At 44.4% G+C, this 17,165-nt stretch overlaps 1 protein-coding gene and 1 pseudogene across 3 annotated transcripts in view; one reads left to right on the forward strand and one right to left on the reverse strand.

Moving 5' to 3' along the window:
• Nucleotides 1–17,165, reverse strand: part of GARRE1 (granule associated Rac and RHOG effector 1) — a 69,370-nt gene that overhangs the window by 17,221 nt on the left and 34,984 nt on the right. For all 3 annotated transcript variants that reach the window (XM_036274422.1, XM_036274423.1, XM_036274421.1), the window contains 5 exons: nucleotides 11,294–11,503; nucleotides 4,429–4,569; nucleotides 4,123–4,218; nucleotides 3,836–3,997; nucleotides 2,075–2,233 (listed from right to left, as the gene is read on the reverse strand). In XM_036274422.1, coding sequence (XP_036130315.1) covers nucleotides 2,075–2,233; nucleotides 3,836–3,997; nucleotides 4,123–4,218; nucleotides 4,429–4,569; nucleotides 11,294–11,503 — 768 coding nt within the window. The remainder of the gene's footprint in view (nucleotides 1–2,074; nucleotides 2,234–3,835; nucleotides 3,998–4,122; nucleotides 4,219–4,428; nucleotides 4,570–11,293; nucleotides 11,504–17,165) is intronic.
• On the forward strand, nucleotides 8,125–8,670 carry LOC118638744 (annotated as a pseudogene).

A 17,165-nucleotide genomic window follows, 5' to 3' on the forward strand; every position in this document is an offset into this window, starting at 1 on the left:
AATCAGAGAAAAAAACGGTTAAAAAACAAACCCAATACATGAACCCATGCATGCTAAGTGACTCTGGCAAGAACTGTTCCCCTGGCAAGGCAGGCCTGCAGAGGCCAGTCAGGAAGCCCTATGGAGACAACACTGGGTAATAAAAATGACCGAACACAGGGATACTTCAATACACAGAAACCATCTTCTGGGTGCAGGATATGCTGAACTTTGCCAGCACTTGTGGCATTTCTTCCAAACTATTAATGTTAGTTAGGAATTACTTTGTTTCCTTTATTTCAGTATTTTTTAAAAGTATGTACTTGAAAGAGGTAAAAATGTCACAAGAAAATCAATCCAAAGCTGTAGAAAAGCCCATTTGTAATGACTGAATATAAGCCAGAAATGGATGAAGCTTTTTTTATAGATCATTTTATTCTCAACCATCAATAAAAATAGAACCACTTCAGGAAAGATAAAGAACCAGCCCTTCCTTCAATGATTTCCTCTTATCTGGAGGACAGTCTTTAATATTACACAATGATATAGTATCCTACATAATTTAGAGTTTGACAAAGTGATGAATACATTTTCAAATAACTAAAATAATTTTAAGAAGATAACCATAAATCACTTGAAAATCAAATCTGTAACATATCAGGAGGGGTAAAGCCATGCAGAATCGCTTATGATGACCCAAACCCAGCCTGTAATGGAGCTCATTTCCACTATGGTAAACAGATTCCCACAGCTGGTCTGCAACGTCCTTTGGAAAAGAATTCCTGTCCACGTAATAGCCATTGTTGGACCAAGCAGGTGTTTCCTCTCTCCTCCCAACACCAGAATCATAATCTAAAGGTTCTTTGTCAGCCATGTACAAAGGTACCCTGGGATTAAGGAGCAGGGATTGAGGAATAAATTTCTGATCTTTCAATAACATGGAACTTTTTTTTTTAAGCTTACAATGTTGTCTCAGAACAGCCCGTGTGTCCTTCTGCCTTATTCTGCACACTCCTTTCTGGAGAACGTGTTGCCACGTTTCTCCCTGTCTTAGCAGGTCTTTGGGAGTATGGCTTAACCTCCTAAAGACAGTGGGCTGGCCGTACTTCAGCAGGGCATCTCCAGTTTCCGCCTCTCGTGGGGCTCCTCTACTAAGAAACAGGCCCTAAATGAAGTGTAACTCACCACTGTGGACGGGCCCTTGCCTGGCTCTGCAAGGCAGCACCATCCTGGGCTCGGCCACCAGAGCCTTTGCCCATATGAAAAAAAAGAAAGCATTTCCCAACAACTACTTCCATCGGGTAGAAATTAGACTAAGAAACAGTTCTTCAATTTTCTTGATTGCTAATTAACTCACTTTTGCCTCTGGCTGAAATGCTCTATCTTTTCAAAAAGTAGTCATTTAATTCTAGAAAGTGGGGTCAAATGCATAAGGATATGTGGATTAGCGGTGTCAAACAAAAAGCTAAATGGTGACTTCGGATGCTGAGCCCATCCAACTTTGGCAAAAGTTCTCCTCTCCAATGGTAATAAAGACCAAACTTATTTCTGAGTCGCCATTGTTATTTTATTGATAAGACAGAGACAGAGAGCTGCGATACAAAGGGACTGGATGGGGCATTACTTACACCATCGCGGTCTCTCAGAGGTAATAGTTGAGCTCACGTGAGAAAGATTGAGAAGAAATGAGTCACATGATAACCAGAGAAGAGTATTCTGAGGTAAAAGGAGCATTAAGTGCAAAGTCCTAAGACAAGGAGAAGCTTGGCGTGTTTGAGCAACAGAAAGACGTCCACTGTAGCTCCTGGGCAGTCAGGCCAGGTCAAAAGAGTAATGTGATGGTTTCCTTAAAATGAGGACAGCCTGCCTACAGAATCATATTGCAAGTAGGTTCCCTGCCAAAACATATTACTAATCTATTAGAAAAAGGTTTTTTAATACTGCTCTTTTCTTTACTTTTTCTATCTGGTCTAAACTCTGTAGTACCAAAGAACTTTTAAAATAATTTGGTATTTTCACACATGCCCATACCACATCCTCACATCCTTGAAACGTCATCTGTTCTGTCTGCCCGCCATCACGCATATTCACTCACCAGTCCAGCCTGGCCAAACAGCAGCTGTACGGCAGTCTTGCAGGCGCCGCGCCATGTGGATGGGCACACCTGGTTCAGTACTTCAGTTACAGGAAAATTGTCCCTTGGTGCGATTCCATTATAGCAGCCTGCCTCCTTGATCAGCTGTAACATTGTATGCTATAAAAGGGTAACAGAGTGCATGATAAAGCCACACAAAGTTCTAAAATCTGTAGAACTAAAATGCATTTACAGGTACACAATAATCCTTAAAAGAAAAGCATTTTGTTTAAGTACTCCAAATAATGGAATTTTATTTCTTAAGTAATTTCTTCAGATACCCTCAGAGATTTACTCAAGCCTGTGAGTGGTTAGATATAGATGCATGTGCATGAACACATTAATTAATTTAAAATGCAGCATTATTATTGCCTTGGCTGGTTTGCCTCAGCGGTTAGAGCATCAGCATGCAGACCAGAGAGGCCCGGGTTCGGTTCCTGCTAAGGGCACATACCTCGATTGCAGTTTGTCCCCAGCCCCAGTTAGGGTTGTGTGGGTGGCAACCACTCGATGTACGTGTCTCTTTCACGTTGACGTTTCTCTCTCTCTCTTCCTCCCTCTCTCCCTCCTTCTCTATCTCAAAATAAAAATGCAAAAATGTCCTCGGGTGAGGATTAAAAAAAAAAAAAAAAAAAAAGCGGCATTATTTAGCAATTTGCTAATGCAAACTGGTTGAGAATTTTTGAATTCTGAATCCCTCTAAATAAGGAGACAGAATCATCCAGTAGAAGTAAATACCAATGAAAACCTCAACTTTATTTTGGATGACCAAGTGGTCAGGTATGCAGGCTCTGGAAATAGACTGCACACACTCAAATTCCAAGCTACTACTTTCTAGCTGTGTGACTGTGGGCCTTAGCTCCTTTGTCTCTCCAACGGGGAAAAGGGTATATTCATGAGTGATCATTCAAGGAGACAATGCGTGTGAAATGCTTGGCACAATGCCTGGCACACAGGATGCTCCATAAATGATCATAATTATTGCTGTATTTTTTTTTTATCCTCACCTGAGGACATTTTTCCATTTTTTTGTTCAGACAGAGTGGGAGAGAGAGAGAAACATTGACGTGAAAGGGACACATCAAGTGGTTGCCACCCGCACAACCAACCAGGGCCTGGGACAAACTGCAACCGAGGTACGCGTCCTTAGCGGGAACCGAACCCGGGTCTCTCTGGACTGTAGGCCAACGTTCTAACCGCTGAGCCAAACTGACCAGGGCTATTGCTGTATTTTGACAAGATTTCTCCTCTTATTTTTTCATGAAAGTCCACTGAAACATTCATCATAAACAGTATTTTATACTGTGTGTTCAAAACCCTTTATGTTAAACACTTGAACAGAATTATAAATAAAATTAACTTGGGAAATGTCTCATTAAAAAAGTCACCAGAGCCCTAGCCAGTGACGAGCTGGACGGAGTATTGTCCCACACACTGAAAGGTTGCAGGTTTGCTCCCCAGCCCCAAGTAGGGCGCATGTAGGAGGCAACTGATCGACATTTCTGTCTCTCATCAAGGTTTCTCTAGCCCTCTCCCCTCTCTCTAGAAATCAAAAAGTACCACAGTTTGGTTTTTGATACCAGTTTACTGGGAAAGGTTAATGCCTCCTGCCTTAACTTTAGTTTTGTTTTTTAATCTATATTCTTTATAAGCCCTCAAGTTTCCTTAAGAACTCTGTTTTCAAGTTAATACCCAGATTGTTGGAATCCAGTGGAAAGTTACCGTCTTAAGTTTCAGATTGTCAGCAGCTGACTCGTTGAAGGAGACGCCCTTCAGGAAGTGCGATCCGATCTGCACAGGGACAGTAGGAAGCTCACACTGCATGGGCTGCGGCGGGGTCTGCCTCCGCCCTGTTTGCTGTGCTTCTGCCTCACTGCAGCAGCCCTGGAAGAGGTTGGGATGGGAGAGAAGAGGTGACCCACTGCTCATCTGTCAAGACACCTGGTTCACTTGGTATGGAGAGACTGCCATGCCGCAGCTCCCAAGAGCTACAAGAAGGAAAAGCATACCTGCAAACTGGCTTCAATTGCCTTTGGATTCAAGTGGAAACCAGCTTTCATCGCATATTCACAGTGGCCTAAGCTTTCCAGAGCTATTTTATATGCCTGCAAAGAAATTGTTTTCAAAAATCAAGATTATATAGATTATAAACGACAAAGTCCAATGAAAACAGAAATATAAAATTTCTATAGTTTTTAAAACACTTAAAGGCCAACTATTTTATTACTCTTTCCAAATGGTTCACTATCACAACGATAACTCCTTCCCTTGTTCCTATCCCTTTGGTATCACTGTGCCACTTCTGAAAAACTTACTTGCAAAGCACTGTCAATTTTTATGTTCAGTTCTTTTAGCTGGTGCTCAGGAATTGCTGCACTTTGAGAACAGAAGAGCTGCTGAACTTCAATTCCTGCCAGGCGGCCATCACATCCTCTTTCTCTTAGTCTAGATGTTGCCTGTAACATAAATAGTTACCGGTAGGTTAAAGGGGATGCTACAGATCTAGCAAAATACAAAAAATAAAAAACAAAAACAACTGCCCAGCCGGCGTGGCTCAGTGGCTGAACATCAACCCATGCACCAGGAGGTTGCCGGTTCGATTCCAGTCAGGGCACATGCCCAGGTTGTGGGCCAAATCCCCAATGGGTGGCATGCAGGAGGTGGCCAGTCGATGTTGTCTCTCATCGAGATGTTGCTCTCTCTCTCCCTCTCTCTTCCTCTCTCTCTAAAATCAATAAATAAAAATTAAAAAACAAATCATCTAAGTATTACATAGAAGCCAGACATTCTGGATTGGTCAGATTATGAAGTTGGCAGCCAGAAATTTTGAAAGACTACATCAAGCATCCTGAAGAAAATGCAAACCTGACACAGTACTACCTGATTTAAGAAACCCTGAAAAAAAGACTTCCTGACTTATTTTATATATATATCTGCTTTAAAATGACAGATAACTTAGAATATTGGCATTTGGAGTTTCCAGAATTAAAAAAAAAAAAGAATGTATGCCCTGGCCGGTTTTGGCTCAGCGGTTGGAGCGTCGGCCTGCGGTACAGAGAGACCCGGGTTCGGTTCCCGCTAGGGGCATGTACCTCGGTTGCAGTTTGTCCCCGGCCCTGGTTGGTTGTGCGGGTGGCAGCCCCTCGATGTGTCCCTTCACGTCGATGTTTCTCTCTCTCTCTCTTCCTCTCTCTCCCTCCCACTCTATCTGAACAAAAAATGGAAAAATGTCCTCGGGTGAGGATTTAAAAAAAAAAAAGAATGTATATGGTTGGGTGTTCCTATTTACCAAAGTAAAAACACACCAATACAGAACCAAAAAAAACAATACACTGAAACATTAAAGGAAAAACAGAGCTTCTGAAATATTTACATAAAAATTAAACACTTACCCCTCAGTCATTAACTATGTTTATGAGGAGTACATAAACAAGAGAAAAAAAAACAAGAAAAACTAATCTGTGTCTTGTGATAAAATGTAAGTGATAAAAAGTAAGTTATCTACACATATGGTTCAGGACTAGAGAGTACAGAAAAACATATATTTGATTTATTAGATAGGAGGAGAGATTCAGGATGAACTCTTTTTCAATTCTTTAATGTCTGTTTTTGTTACCATAGTATTTGTGCAACAAATAACATTTTTTTTTGTACGTGCCCCTACTGGGAACCAAACCCGGGACTCTCTGGTCCACAGGCCGATGCTCCAACCGCTAAGCCAAACCAGCCGGGGCCAAATAACATTTTTAATAGTTAATTTTTGTTCTTCTAAGCTAGTGTAAGAGTTTTACCAAAATTGCAGGACTAAGGGAAAGTAGTGAGCACCTATAGTGCTTTAGAGTTCCAGTGCTGAACAAAGTATATATGTATACCACCTCCAGCCATTCCCTGAACCCTAGCAGTCTCACAGTAAAAACATTTGCCTCTCTTTCTAAGAATTTTTCCATCAAATATTTAGCCCCCAGGGTCTTGTTAGGTGTCACTGGATAGACAGTGAAACACAAAACCTGGTCCCTACCATCTTGGAGGCAACAGCTTCATGGACCAACAGGGCAGACTAATAAAACATTCAGCCCTGGCTGGTGTGGCTCAATTGGTTAGGCATTGTCCCCAGGCACTGAAGGATTGCCAATTTGATCCCCAGTCAGGGTACATGCCCAGGTTTTGGGCTCAATCTCTAGAGGGGGGTGTGCAGGAGGCAGGAGATTGATGGTTTGCTCTCACATCGTTATTTTTCTCTCTCTCTCCCTCTCTAAAAAAAAAAAAAAGTAAATAAAGAAATAAAACATTTAAAAATTTAAAATGAAGGCCTCAACCAGGTAGCTCAGTTGGTGGAATAGATTGATGTCTGTCTGTCTCTCTCAAAAAACAAAACAAAACAAAACAAAAAGTAAAAAGATATTTCTTGCCTTGGCACGTTTGGCTCAGTGTTTAGAGGATCAGCCTGTGGTCCGGAGAGACCCAGGTTCGGTTCCCGCTAAGGGCATGTACCTCGGCTGCAGTTTGTCCCCGGCCCTGGTTGGGTTGTGCGGGTGGCAACCACTCGATGTGTCCCTTTCACGTCGATGTTTCTCTCTCTCTCTCTCTCTCTCTCCTTCCCACTCTATCTGAACAAAATACCGAAAAATGTCCTCAGGTGAGGATTAAAAAAAAGATATTTCTCTAACAAATTTAAAAATGGAGAAAAACACAGAGGGAAACAGAGAACTGTAACAAAAGCACTGTAGATACTGAGAAATCAGCACTTGAGCTGAAAGTTTAAGAAGGAGGAGGTAGTCGAGGAAGATTGGGGTGAGGGGTAGGACAGGCAGACATGTCAGCAAAGGAACTAGAACCCAGTGAGCGAGTGGGACAGTGACCACAGACAGGCTGGTGAGCAAGGCAGGAGCCAGACTATACAGAACTAGGAAAGTCATAGCGAAGGGCCCACACTTGACCCTAAGGAAATGGGGCACAACATCACCCAATTTTACATGGAAAGAGATGAAGGATGGCCAGACAAGAAAGGAAGAAAGGAGTCTAGCTACTACAGGGGTCAGGAGAGCATAATGGACTAGGGTAGTGACAGTGGACATGGAAACAAAGGGACAGGTCTGGGATAATATTTTGGAGGTACAACCTATAAGCCTTCATTATGGTTAGATGTAAACACGACAGAAAAACTGCAGGATAAATCTCAGCTTACTGCATGAATGACCCAGTGTGGAATGGCACCGCTTGCTAGCACAGGGAAGATCTGGGGAGGAACAGATTTGTGGGAAAAGTTTAGCCTAAGACACCTAGAGACCTGAGGCAAGCAGAAGCTGAACACAGGGGCCTGGCCTCCAGGAGATGTGGACTGGTCACACGTATTTGAGGGCCCCAGTACACAGGCAGTTTTAAAGTCCTAAGTCTAGACAGAGACTCCCTAGAGGGAAAGGCACTGAGAACTGAGCCTTGAAACACTCACATTGATAGGTTTTGTTGAAGAGGAGAAGCTAGCAAAGCAGATGCAGAGGATGGCCTGAGAGGTAAAAGGTATGCCATAAGAAGGTCATTTCTGGTGCAACGGAGCAGCCAATGGCCTGCAGAACATGCCCAACTTTTTTTTTTTTTTAATCCTCACCCGAGGACATTTTTTCGATATTTGGTTGCCACCCACACGACCCAACCAGGGCAGGGGACAAAATGCAACTGAGGTACATGCCCTTAGCAGGAACTGAACCTGGGTCTCTCCGGACTGCAGGCTGATGCTCTAACCACTAAGCAAACTGGCCAGGGCCCAACTTTTTTTTTATATCCTCACCCGAGGGCATTTTTGCATTTATCTTCAGATAGAGAGGGAGGAAGAGAGGGAGGAAGAGAGAGAGAAACATGGATGTGAGAGACACATCGACTGGTTGCCACCCACATGACCCCAACCAGGCCGAGGACAAACTGTAACTGAGGTACGTGCCCTTAGTGGGAACCGAACCCGGGACTCTTTGGTCCGCGGGCCGACGCTCTAACCGCTAAGACAAACCGGCACGGCCATGCCCAACTTTTAGTGTGACTACTGCGATACACACCTCACCCATGACTCTCCATCTGTGAGACAGACACTCTACAGTGGTAGGAAACACAGAGAATGTGAAAGACAGCTGTCAGAGATGGATGGAAGAGCAGGCTCAGAGCCTGACTGACAAAACCACTGCAGCATTTCAGCAGGAAAGACGCCTCCTACTCCATTCCCTGTTCTTCCCCATGCAGGGGCGATGATCCCACCTCCCCCTAGTCTTCCAGTCCTCCTCGTCCTGGTATGATGCCAGCACCCCATATGGGGGCCCTCCCACAATGCCAATGATGGGCCCTAGCCTCCTGGGATGATGCCCATGGGACCTGCTCCTGGAATGAGGCCGTCTATGGGAGGGCACATGCCAATGATGTCTGGGCCCCCAAGGATAAGACCTCCCGCCTGTCCCATGATGGTGCCCACTCGCCCAGGAATGACTCGAGAGGGGAGCCTCTTCTATCAGTTTTATATTACTTTGTCTGCTTCACCAGGAAACCGAGGTGCTGTGGCTCTGGGTGTTTTCTAACAGCATGACACGGAAGACTCACTCCCTCTTCCTATCAAAGACAGAATGGTTTTGGAGGAAAGTAGTGGGACCAAAAATAGCAATTTTCATTTGTATTATGAAATGCAAAATTAAAATTGTCAACTCCTTTAGTTTAAAAAAAAAAAAAAAAGAAATGCCACAAGAGAGGCTTTCCAAGCGCTCATGTTGCCCTGAGCTGCAGAATGGAGTCAAAGGGTTCCCTGGACTTGGCAACACAGAAGGCAGAGTGACCTTGACAAGAGAAGGCATGTCCTTGTGTAGGAGTGGAAGCCAGTTTCAGTGAGCTGAATGATGCCATTCATAGAGTTTCACATTATATAAAATACCTTATACTATTTATGGATGCATGCACCCAGAGTAAAAATATACAAATATGCACAGGAGTCACAAACTCCACATTGAAGAGGGTATCTCTAGAGAAGAAGGAATGTGAATAAGATAGCCAAGAGGAACAAAATGGATTCATCTGAATTTGTGATATTTCTCTATGAAAAATAAAAGGTGTAAAGCAAATGTGGCAAAAAGATTGATTGGACAAAGCTAAAAGGAAGATAGACGGATATATGTGACATTTACTATAAGCTTAAAGTGTTTCATAATATTTTTTACAATGAATCAAAGGTGAGGTGAGCAATTCTAAGAAGTGGGCTGTGAAACGAACAGAGAAACTGGGCAGGGCAGGGCGGACTTCTGGGTCTGTAAGCATGCTTGTGTGCCGGTGGGAGCACGCTGAGAGGGAGAAAACACAGGTTCCACCACAGAAGCCTAGAAGGGTGGTGACAGCAGGCCCTGGACAGGAGGTGAGGGCACCTCCTCCACTACAATGAAGAGGAAGGAAGAGGGGGAGGGGTGTCGTTTTGGTGGTGCGAAGAGGAGGCACCGCTGCCAAGGGGATTCTATTTTCTCAGCGTACTGTGGGGTTCTGTCACTGGCTGGAAGCAAAGGAAGGAAGGCAGAAAGGCCTGGGAAGACTGACATGGGTGAAGGAAAAGATCAAGGTGAGAAGGTCAAGGGACCACCAGGAGGCCTCATGTAGGCTGGATTCCCAGCATGAATGATACCAACAGGTGGAGTGAAGAAGACCAAAAGCCAAGTACTGAGGGTATGAGTGTGAGCTGCATGATCAGGAGGTGAAGCCCAGCAGCCAGCAGGACACACAAGTATGTACGATGACAAGATAAATGTCTGGACCCTGCTGCCCAGCCTCCTGCAATTAAGTCAACAGGTCCCACTCTCACATTTGATCCCCAATGAGCATTTTAGGGCTGCTCTGATAAAGTCCAAGAAAAGCCCTTAACATAAGAGAGAGACCAAAACAAACAAGCAAACAAACAAACAAACAAAATTAGAAGAAAATTCAAAAGAAATTACAAGACAGCAGAAGAGCATAAAATCAAGAAAATCAGAGAACGTAAAATGTTAAGATGTAAAAAGATCACATCTACAAATTTGATTAAAGAAGATTTCTAAAACATAAAATGAAAGAGCTCATCAAATTATGGAATGATTCAAACCGATTATTATATAATAAATCAATATACTACTCCTTAACTATAAATTATCTTTTACTCTGTAAAACAAAACTAAGTGCTAGTTTAAGCCTTGACTTGAAAAGGGGTTTTTCCTCCCTGGCCAGTCTGGCTCCGTGGCTAGAACTTCGGCTCACAAACCAATGAGTCAGGGGTTCGATTTCAGTCAAGGGCACATACCTTGGTTGCAGTTCGATCCCCGGCCCTGGTCAGGGTCGTGCGGGAGGCAGCCAGTGGATATCTCTTTCTCACATCGATGTTTCTCTCTCTCTCTTCCACTCTACCTGAAGATAAATGGAAAAATATCCTCAGGTAAGGATTAAAAAACAAAACAAGCCCTGGCCGGTTTGGCTCAGCGGTTAGAGCATCGGCCTGCGGTCCGGAGAGACCCGGGTTCGGTTCCCGCTAAGGGCATGTACCTAGGTTGCAGTTTGTCCCCGGCCCTGGTTGGTCATGCGGGTGGCAGCCACTCGATGTGTCCCTTTCACGTCGATGTTTCTCTCTCTCTCTCTCTCTTCCTCTCTCTCCCTCCCACTCTATCTGTGCAAAAAGAAAACAAAAACAAAACAAAACAAAACAAGAAAAGGGGTTTTTCCCCCTCTGCCTTGGAAACAAGGAATATTAAAATGCCTACAAGAAACATGTTCTCACCAACTACATCTCCACCTAGCTGCCTAGCTGCCTACATTCCCTCTGCAGCCAGCTCTAGCCTGTCTTTACAGACTGAAGCTCCAGTTTTCTCCCTGGTCCCTCTTTCCAGAAGCTCTGCTGCACTGATCCTATTTGGTGGCAGGCCCCTTCTTCTGGGTTCCCAAGTACCTCCATCACAGCCCTTCAGCAGTTTCTGGAAGCCCCTTCTCCAAGAGGATGTGAAAGAGGCTGTCACCCCAGTGCCTGGTGCATGCCTGACACAAAGTGGGCATTACAAACACATTCACTGTTAAATGAATGACCAAGCTACTGATAACAGTTTAAAACTCACATTTCTAAATAAAAAGGTTCCTTTAAGAACCATAGGCAAAGGCCTCTCCTGTGTGAACACAGGGCAGCCATCTCCCCAAGGCCAGGGTTACCTCAGCAGCCCCCCGCCAGGACCGCACAGCTTCCTCCAGTTCAGGTGTGTGGCCCATGCCGGGCAAGCTGCCGCCACTGCTGCTGCTCTTTTTCTCGGGCACAACCACCTCCGCAAAGCAAGAGTGGGCCACTGGTTGGACCTTCTGTAACGCCTGGGTCAGAAACTGGAAGTGGACCTGCACCACAGTCAGGAAACATCGCCCCAGCACCTGTGAAAACAAGAGCCAGGCGTGTTCAGGTTATGGGTTGCTACGGGATTAATGCGATGCATTCTCAACCATCAATTTGCATAGAAGGTAACAACTAACTGGAAATCTAAAGTTACATGAAGTTTAAAAGTCACCAATGTTTTAGAAGGATCTGCATTTGTTCCCATCTTTGCACCTGGATGCCTGATGCCTACAAGTCAACCAAATAGCAAGCCCCAAGGTTCAAATGTGCCTTCCAACTTCTCACCTAGCCTCCTCCATTCCTGTTCTCCACTCCCCTCCTCTGCCTGTGAGCTCCGGGAAAACCAGAGCAACCCACAATTCCAGTTATGTCTACACAGTATTCAGAAGGCAGAGTAAAAGCCACGTGATCAAAACTCTGGAAAGTCAGTTTGACTATAAGAAGACATTCTATGGGAAATGGAATCCAAAGATGCAGGTTATTTTGGTAACAGTGTTATTAACATAGTTATTAACATAGCTGTGTCATATTTCTACTCTTACGAAACAAAGCTGACAGACCAGTCTTCTAGGAGTCAACAAAACCTACTGGACCACTCCATCTGTTAGTACGGCAGAAACCCTCACCTGATCCATACTAGTAGTTGGCTGGTTGATAGAGTAGTCCGTTCAAGTAGGAAACTCATTTTAAAAATACCATATACATAACACTATCTTAACATATACTATTAATATGTACTTATAATAATGTATATACTAAAAATATTACATGCCACAAACATTTTTAAAAAGATATGAAAGTGTGTTTATCTGTAAGCCTCTGGCACTGGCTAAAGCTATTCTCTGACCTTGCTGGTCCCTGTTTGCATGCTTCAGTTAACCCCGGCTACAAGGTGTTCTCTATGATTAACTAGGTCTTTTTCTTTAAAGGAGAGCAAGAACTTGCCACTTGAAAAGCAACTTGAGCAGAGTCCTTCCAGGTTATTGACATTTCCCCCTAATCTTTTACAGTTGTTTTGCACATACCAAATTTGCTTGACAACGAAAACTTTTTTGCAACTTTTATCATGTTCCGCAACAGTCAATTTTTTTCATGGAATGTATTTCAAATTTCATTGTCTTACATAGTAGGTTACTTACAAAAATGTACTTTCTTTATTGAGTTTGCAATTTCCCCACTGGTAGGAGCACAGCTGAGAGGGCCCTCCCTGCCAGCACTCAGTGCACTGCCTTGGGGAGGTGGTGAAGCTTGGGGAACTGTTTCCATTACCTTTTACACGGAACTAAAATCTGACCCCAGTGCCCACCCTCTGGCCCAGTTCTGTTCCTTGGAGCAGCCGAAAATAAGACTCAAGCTTGGATTGCTCACTTCCTAGTGCACATTTCAGATGCTGCCCTATTCCATCCCCACTGATGAGAGTTCTGCTTCCTGGAGAGAGTCAGGCAAATTCCCAGTGGTGACACTTAATGCCTCTGAATTATTTTCCCCTGTGGAAATCACCAACACCAAACTAAATCAAACTCAAAGAAATCTCACACCAAAGTATGCACCCTCTATAGTGAACAATCAGAATTACATGCTAAACTTCCATCCAAACGTCCTGGGTTTCTACTCACACCTCCCTCAAAGTTGTACCCCAGCAATGATCCGTGGCACATGGGGCAGGGTGAGGGACACAGAAGTGAACTTAGCAACCTAGAGACATGAGACATGAACAGAATAAACGGCATTTACTTAGGACTGTACATAATAAGAGCCAGCTTTAATTAAATGCTCAGCATGTATTTCTCCTATGCTCAAGGTTTCACATGGATCGTCTTATTTAATACTGGCAACAACTGCATGAGGTAATTCTCAATTTACAGACAAGGCCAAGGCACCGGAAGGTTTAAGCTTTGTCAAGGGGACACAAACTGGATGTGACAGTGGTCACATGACTCAAATGTCTATGCCCTTAGCCAGTGTGCCCCACTGAAAGGGGTGAGAGAGAACAATGGAATAGAGAACTGATCACAGTGGGGTGCTAGCCATAGTTATAAGAAATGTTAATCATCCTTGCTCTGTTAATCATGATTGCTTTGTTCTGATTAAAGAAAGCCCATTCTGACTGGCTGGGAGGTGTACGCCCTGGGAGTTTTCCTCAGGAACGCGGTCCATTCTCCTTACCTGAGAACAAGGGAAAACTGCTCAACATCACGGAAAGACTAACAACCTTGGAGCCCTGGAGGCAGTGCACTGGAGACAACCCTTCCTGGTCCCCAGCCCACATTCCCCAGCCCACGTTACTTCCCCATGCCTGTAATCTATAATCATTACCTACTGTCATTCCTTTGCCTACTTCCCCCACGGAATCTTTGTCCTTCTACTCCAGTATAAGCAGTTGGTTTACGGGATGACCTGCTGCTCTCCTATAACTGGCATTATTGGAACAAACGCTCACATATGCAACCTTGTCTCTGCTTAATTGGCTCGAAAGTGACAGGCGGCCTGGACCTGTTTGTTGTCCGGTTTCACCACTGCCTTCAACATGTTCTAAACAGCTGAATACTGCTGTGGACTGGTTTCACTGAGACCAGAAACATGACAGACACTCAACCTTAACCAGCTTGCGCCAGAATGAGGGTGTTCCGAAGCTCCACACAATATAAATACAGGAGGAGGAGGAGAGCTGGGTTCTTGGGCACACGAGCTCTTCCTCCTCCTCCATCCTCAGCTTCCCGGCAAAAGGAGGAAGGGAAGTGGAGATGTTCTACACCATGTACTCTGGGATCACATTCTCACAGCTTCTGACCAATACAACTGAGTCATTCATTTTTCCAACAATACATTATATATGTGAATATCTGATGTGTACAAAGCACAAAAAGGGCCAGAAGAAACTACAAGAAAGACAATGAGCAAGCCCCTGTGCTCATGAGAGTTACCTTCTCATGGTGGGGAACAAACCAGTAAGTAGGCATGCCACGTCAGAGGCTACTGCAGGAGAGATGCTAAATGGGAGGTGGGAAGGGAAAGGCTTCCTGAAGACAGGACCACCCTGTTCTAAAAGGGAAACGTCAGGAAAAGGGCTCAGAAGGCCCGGAGCAGGTGCAGAATAGGACATTTTCTGACAGTGCTGGTCAATGGCAAGATGGGGTTGGGAGAGTCCTCTTACTGTTGAGCGGCAGAGCAGTGAAAGGAGGAGGGTGCTGCTGGAGGAATATGGGTGGGAAGAGATGCTGCAGTTTTATTTTATTTTTTTTACATTTATCTTCAGATAGAGTGGAAGGGAGAGAAAGAGAGAAACATCCATATGAAAGAGACACATGGATTGGTTGCCACCCGTACAACCCCAACAGGGGCCAGGGACAAACCACAACTGAGGTATGTGCCCTTGGCCAGAATCGAACCTGCAACTCCCTGGTCTGCAGGCTGATGCTCTAACCACTGAGAAACCCAGCCAGGGCAATGCTGCACAGTTTTAAAAGGCAGACATTTGGTATGTTGTCTCCACTAACCTACTGCATGTTTGACCTTGGATGAATCATTTAATCTAAATTCTTCCCTATATATAAGGATTGATGAGAACAAGAACTCAGCCCCTCCCTCCTCCTACTCATGATGCATGGAACATCAATCCAAACATGTTTGTGATGAAATATTTGTATTGTAAACAATTCATTAAAAGCCAATCAAACCAATGAGGGGAGTGGTCAGAGAGAGAGACACCTGAATTTAACAGGTCAGTGGAGCTATAGTTACAGCTCTATCAACAACTACCATTTACTGAGGGCACTTTATATGCAGTGGAGCAACTCTGTGGGGTGAAAGCAATCCACCCATTTCCAGATGACACCACTGAGGCCCACAGAGAAAGAAACCTGTACAGTGGAGACCCGATGCCAGGACTGTTTGACCCCAAAGGCTGTATTTCTAACCATAAGGCTGCTCTGTCTTCTTATGACAATATCTGGGATGTGGCCACAACAGCGGGTGGAAACAAAGAGGACAGGAACCCTGACATCCTCTGTACAGTGTCAGGCCTTGAGGTGGGCATGGAGACAGAGAGGCATGGCTCAGTCTTCTCTTGACAGTGGGAAAGGGTTTGGGGCAAGAGTAACAAGTGGGGTGGCCTGTGGGGCTCCCGTGTGGCATGTCTCATAGTGCATGATCTCCACAGAGCTCCACAGCAGAGAACAGCTGCTAAGACTGGCTGGCAAAGGCAATGATCAACAGGGGGAAGGCACATGAGGCTTGGGAAAGAGCAGCTTCTACCTCTTGAGTAATTTCAAACTCCAAAACACCTGCCCAGTTCTTCAGCACATCAGTCTCATTTAAAAATTATAAAGGAAGCAATTGGATTTAACCTCACCCTTGGCATTTGCATTTAAAAAATAAACCCATTCACTCCCGATGCAGCCCAAATTGACAGAATTTCAGGTAACAACAGATCATTATCAGACGTTTGCATTAGGAGAAACCTTTTGGTGTGACTTCAATTCTTCATAAAGACTCAATTTCTGAGTATAGACAATTAGTGACCCTTCCTGTTTGCCTCCATGGAACATTCTGGATGATAAACAGCAATCAAGGATCTGCTAAAATGAAACCATCTTTTGGGGGAATCCCTGATGGTGGAGGGAAAGGATACAGATTCATTTTTCCATTCCGCTGTATATGTACATCTGCTTCTAAAGGTGTTGTGTTCATGGGTATAATCAGAAAACACTTTCTTTTTGGTAATTTCTATATCTTATTAATTACAAAGATTTTAGTTTAAGGTCATCCTGTTTTGAGCCCTGAAAGACTATCCTTTCCACACCACCAGTTTTTGAGACCAACTCAACTCGGCTTCCTAGAATATTTCACAATTTCTTTTTCAGTCTTCCTCTCCTAGAGCTGGGGCCTGACTCAGCCTTTAATATCTGCTTGTTGGAATTACAGAGTGCCTAGGACCACCCCATCTCCCAACACACCTTGTGATCTTCACATCAACACACACTATGTCTCACTAAATTCATTTTCTGCTCAACCTCACTTGACAATGTCTTTTCCAATCGCAGTGGAGTAAAGAAGTAAAACTGTCACCTGCCATACTGTCCAACATTTCCAGGGATTCTAGCATTTATTTCTCATCAGTTTAAAAATTTAGAGTGGCGCTGGCCGGTTTGGCTCAGCGGTTAGAGTGTTGGCGGTTAGAGAGTCCCGGCCTGGGTTCCCGCTAAGGGCCTGAACCTTGGTTCCAGTTCATCCCCGGCCCCGGTTGGGGTCATGCGGGTGGCAGCCAGTCGATATGTCTCTTTCACATTGATGTTTTCTCTCTCTTCCTCCCTCTATCCCTCCCGTTCAATCTGAAGGAAAAAAAAAAAGTTTAGAGTGAATGAAATGAAGTCGATTCGAATTGGTTGCTTTTATTAGAAATTCCAGCCCGGCCAGTGTGGCTCAGTGGCTGAGCATCGACCCATGCACCAAGAGGTCGCTGGTTCAATTCCCAGTCAGGGCACATGCCCAGGTTGTGGGTCCGATCCCCAGTGGGTGGCATGCAAGAGGCGGCCAATCAATGTTCTCTCCCATCGATGTTTCTATCTTTCTCTCCCTCTCCCTTCCTCTCCCTCTAAAATCAATAAAGAAAAAAAAAAAAAAGAAATTCCAAAGTCATTTGATCATGTCTTTCTCTTCAATCCTTATGTACACCTCAAACATTACATTTGTTTCCAAGTG

This window comes from Molossus molossus, unplaced genomic scaffold (genome assembly GCF_014108415.1).
Source record: "Molossus molossus isolate mMolMol1 unplaced genomic scaffold, mMolMol1.p scaffold_m16_p_21, whole genome shotgun sequence".
Classification (NCBI taxonomy): Eukaryota; Metazoa; Chordata; class Mammalia; order Chiroptera; family Molossidae; genus Molossus; species Molossus molossus.